This window comes from Herpailurus yagouaroundi, unplaced genomic scaffold (assembly GCF_014898765.1).
Source record: "Herpailurus yagouaroundi ecotype Mexico unplaced genomic scaffold, PumYag 192, whole genome shotgun sequence".
NCBI classification, from domain to species: Eukaryota; Metazoa; Chordata; class Mammalia; order Carnivora; family Felidae; genus Herpailurus; species Herpailurus yagouaroundi.
In genome coordinates, this window is record NW_024412423.1 from 11,403,862 (window position 1) to 11,408,554 (window position 4,693).

At 56.0% G+C, this 4,693-nt stretch overlaps 1 protein-coding gene across 1 annotated transcript in view; it reads right to left on the bottom strand.

Moving 5' to 3' along the window:
• The window catches only part of PPIC (peptidylprolyl isomerase C), a 12,610-nt gene extending 8,742 nt beyond the window's left edge, over positions 1 to 3,868 (bottom strand). Inside the window, exon 1 of the mRNA XM_040444332.1 lies at positions 3,673 to 3,868. Coding sequence (XP_040300266.1) covers positions 3,673 to 3,789 — 117 coding nt within the window. The 5' untranslated portion in view covers positions 3,790 to 3,868. The remainder of the gene's footprint in view (positions 1 to 3,672) is intronic.
• Positions 3,869 to 4,693: the final 825 nt, after the last annotated feature.

A 4,693-nucleotide genomic window follows, 5' to 3' on the forward strand; every position in this document is an offset into this window, starting at 1 on the left:
GGGGGGGGGAAGAGGAGGGGGAGGGGGGAGGGGGAAGGGGAGGAGGGGAGGAGGGGGAGAAGAGGGGGGAGTAGAGGGGGAGGAGAGGGAAGAACAAGAAGAGAAGGAGGGGGAGGGAGGGAAGAGGAGGAGGAGGGGGAGGAGAGGGAGGAGGGGGAGGAGTAGAGGGGGAAGAGGGAAGAACAAGAAGAGAAGGAGGGAGGGGAGAGGAGGAGGAGTAGAGGGGGAGGGAGGGGAGAGGAGGAGAGGGAGGAGGGAGAGGAGGAGGAGAGAGAGGGAAGGAAACAAACAGGACCTAGCCAGTGGTGTCTCGGCACTGTGCCTACATGTCTCGTATAATTGATCCTCCCACATCCTTGGACGAGGGGCACGTGCTGTCATCACCGATTAACACACGAGAAAAGTAAGGATGAGGGAGGCTCAGTGATTGACCAAGGTTCCCCAGCCGGGAGCAGGAAAGCCAGCTCTGGAGTCCCAGGTTACACCTAACTGGACTGCGGTTAATCCTGGCTCTCTCGGGCCAGGCAGGGGACCCCTAAAGGGCAGAAATGGTGTTTTTAGGTCCCCAGTGCTTAGCACAGCGTCAGCTCGAGCGGGTCCTCAAAACGTGACTAGTTCAATGCCAGGTGATGTTACAGGAGGACCAGGGCACACATGTAGACAGAGGGTGGAGGGGACCCAAGGCAGACCCTATCACCCTAAGATCATCTCTGACTGCTGCGTGCCCTTGAGAAGCAGACAAGCGGTGAGGCTACAGTCCCAAAGAAAAGAAAAAATGTCTATATAAGTAGGTGTAACATAATGGGAAATCAGGTTTATAACAAGACAAGTACAGATGAAATGTTATGGTTGGAGGTGATGATTATCTATCTGTGCAGATCAGGGTGGGCTTCCTGGCTGAGGTGGCATCTGAATTCCACACTGCCCTTCAAGAGTAAGCACCTCAGTCATTTCTTTTATCCCTGAAGGCTACTTTTGAAAAGTCATTTGAAAATGATGGGCCACTGGAGGTGGGCAAAGAGGTTAGAGGGAAGAGGCACTCAGAGCCGGATCCAAACCCCTGTTGGGTTAATCCTGCTTCCCTTTCCAGAGCAACCAGGGAGGATGCAGGGAGGATCTGTTCCGGAGATGACCATTCCTTTCAGGGCTGCAAGTTCACAGGAAGATTAATAAGGTAACGTGAATAACAGTAACAACTGGCCTTTTTAATCACCGCTAAGCACTTTACCTGCTTTATCACATCTAATACACAAAAGCCCGGAGGGTAGATAGTATCTCTGTCTCCACTTAAGGAGGAGGAAACAGAGCCTCACACAGGAAATCACCTGCCCAGGGTCACCAGGCCATAGCCACTTGGCCCCTCTATGCTGTAGAAAGTGCCAGCATGCTGTGCCATTGAGGCAGTTAGGAAGATGGCAGCATTATTCTCCCCACTCTAGGTGCCTGACCTTGCACACACCCCAGGGCATCTGCTGAAACAGTCAGGGCTGCTCAATCCAGCGGATTTTGAGACCAGTGAGCCAGAGCCTGGACCTGAGGCTCTCGGGCTGGGCTAAGCAGGTGGCTGAGGCGGTGGCCGGTGAGTGCCACTTTAGGCCTTGTGGGTGACAGCGCCTCCCACCTCTCTTATAACAGATTCCTACTTTTAAACGAAATCAGACGGAAAGGAAAAAGACTGATGGGGAAAACACTAGTGCCAGTTAATCTACTTCTCCTGACTCAGAGAGTTTTTAAGGTCTCTATTTTCCAGTAGGTTCAGTTGTTTTAAAAAGCCCACTGAAAAAGCCATTCGACAGGGTCAAATCTGCAGAAGACTCACCTACACAATTAGCTTTTAGAATTTAATGATAAATTTGGTAGGAAAGAAAATGACATATATTAAAAATTCTGAGAGTGGGGGCGCCTGGGTGGCTCAGTCAGTTGAGCGTCCGACTTCGGCTCAGGTCATGATCTCACAGCTCGTGAGTTCCAGCCCCGCGTCACAGCTCTGTGCTGACAGCTCGTAGCCTGGAGCTTGCTTTGGATTGTGTCTCTGTCTCTCTCTGCTCCTCACTCGCTTGTGCTCTCTCTCTCAAAAACAAACATAAAAAAAAAAATAATTCTGAGAGTAGAGTGCATGCAAACTTCCTCAGTGACAGCACCCTAGCCTAGGGGCTAAGAGGCTCCAAATCTTCCCCTCCTGCAGCCACCAGCTTCCTCCCCTCTTGGCCTCCCTTCTAGAAGTTCCCAACCCAGGCTACACATCTCCAGACGTCCTGATTCACTTGCTCTGCGGTGGGTGACCGTACTGTTAGGTTTTAAAGCTTCTCTGGCCAAGTCTGTTCCCCAGTGCTGCCAGTGATATGCTCACACTAAGAAACTGTTCACGGTTTATCTGAAATTCATACCTAACTGACAAACTTCTATCTCAGCTGGCAGTTTACTTCGTATCCCCCACTCCCTTCTAAACCGTGGGCAAATCTTGTCAGTGTCACTTCAAAAAAAAAAAAAAAAAAAAATCAGATCAGCCCAAAACATGGAGAGGCTGGAAGTGAAATCGGTGCTCAAAACAATCGGGCTAAGTTTCTCTCTTTCACACACGCACCCGCAGCACGGTATGGCCTTTCTGTTCACTCTAGGGCTACATCAGATGTTGGGGTGCTCTCCCTCTCCCCACCCCACCACCTCGCGTGGGGTCTGTGGTGGAGGATTTAGGCACTCTGCCACCAGCTCCACAGTATCATTTCCACTGGCAAACACCAGCTTTATCGTTAAAACCACTAGCAGCTGCCCCTCCTTCCAGATTCCAAGACACTGCTGCCAGTGGGTTTTTCCAGAAGTGGTGATCAAGGGCACCAAACCATTCCCTCCCTTCCTCCCTCGCTCTCTGCACCCTCCCATTATCTTCTAGCCTGGGTAAATATGCTGAAAAAAAAAAAAAAAGAGCTTAAAGTGGAGAGAAACAGTTCATGGTAGATAATCACTGCCCTCCCCCTGCCCCTCCATTCCCGATAGAGATTTTAAAAGGCTGGCAGAGCTAGTCCCATCCCAAGCTCAGGGTCCAAAGTCGAAAAAAGTCTAAGTCTAAAAGCACACCTCTCCCTCCCCACCCCCAGCGGGAGGACCACGGTTCCTAAATACAGGAGGCCAGTAGGTCTCTAGAGCAGTGCACGTAAAGCCGACCCGCACACTCCTGCGCAGAGGCTGGCCCCGGGACCCCCCCCTCCCCCCGCCCCCAGGCCCGGGTGACAGCGGCGGCGGCTGCCCACTGCGCCCCCGCGGCTCAGAGCGCGCCTCTTGCGCCCGCCCCAATCAGCATTCTTTTCCTCCTCCTGTTCCCGAGTCCCCGCCACGCCGAAGGAAGTACTCGGGCCGGCTCCTTCCTGGAGAAAGGGCCCAATAGTTCCGGAAGCTTCCTCTAGCCCCCCGGCAGGTCACGTCGGACCCGACCACCCGCCCGGGGGACTCAGTTCAAACAGCTCGGCCCAGCGCCCCCAAGTCTCCCGGGACAGCGCCGCCCCCGCGCGCCGACAGCCCCCTCCCCCCCCCCCACCCCAGCCCCGCGGCCGCCTCGCTTCGCCTGCGCCCGGGAAGCCCCCTCCTCGCCGCCGCGGACTCTGAGGACCCAGTCCCCGAAGTTCCCCCATCCCCCCGGCGCGCACGAAGGCAAGTTGCTGCCCGCCGCTCGATCACCTTGGCCGTCACCGAGGGGCCTCGCCTGCCGACGCGCGAGGCCCCCGCAGAAGGCACGAGCGCGCCGAGCCCCACGCAGAGCGCGAGAGGTAGCAGCAGCCGGGGACCCGGGCCCATGGCGAGCGGTGGCAGCGGCGGCAGCGGCTCGGGCGCCACCGCAGTCTCCGGGACCGTTGGCCGGATTCCCGGGCGGCTGCGCCTGCGCGCTCCCGGGTTGGGGGGGGCGGGTGGAGGCGGGGGGGATGGGATGGGGCGGTCGGGGCAGGGCCGGAACCTGGGGCGCGCCCCTCCGCAGTTCAGCCCGGCGACCCGCTGGGGATTGGGGGCGGAGCGCCGGGGAGGGCGCAGCAGGGGCCGACGGCCGTCCCTGCGGCGGGTGCGCGGGGCGCCGGGGGTCCAAGCGAGCCCGCGGGGCCCGGGGGGAGGCGCGGCCCCTCGACGCCCGAGAGCTGCAGAGGGCGCGCGGGGCATCTCCGGCAACCTACGGCGTAAGAGCGCGTTGACCCTGCCGCAAAGTTCAGTACTCCCCGCGCTGCGGGGCCGCCTGGCAACTTGCGCGCGGCCGGGTCTCTGCGGAAGGGTCCTCGTGGGTGAGGCGACACCCGAGGAAGAGCCCCCGACGCGCCTGCCGGCTTCCCGTGTTCCATCCAAGACTTTAGCTTAAAGGTTTGGACGTCTCTCAGAGCTTTGGGAGCCCTGGATGTGGTGACTCGATTGCACGTGATGAACGACCCTTCACTGAGATGATGCAAGTTGGAGATACAACTTTTACAAACTTAAAAGTAGGTTTAGGAAGATTATTTCATGATATGGGGAAAGCTCGTTATATCCTTTAATGGAAAACTCCGGTTGCAGAATCACATGGAAATTTTGTAATATTTTTTAAAAATAAATAAATAATTTTTTTTTTTTTTTTTTTTTTTTTTTTTTTTAACGGTGAGAAACGTACCACAATATTTACGGTAGCTCTGGTGACAGGATTAGGGATTTTTGCTTTCTTTGTAATTTTCTGATTTCCCAG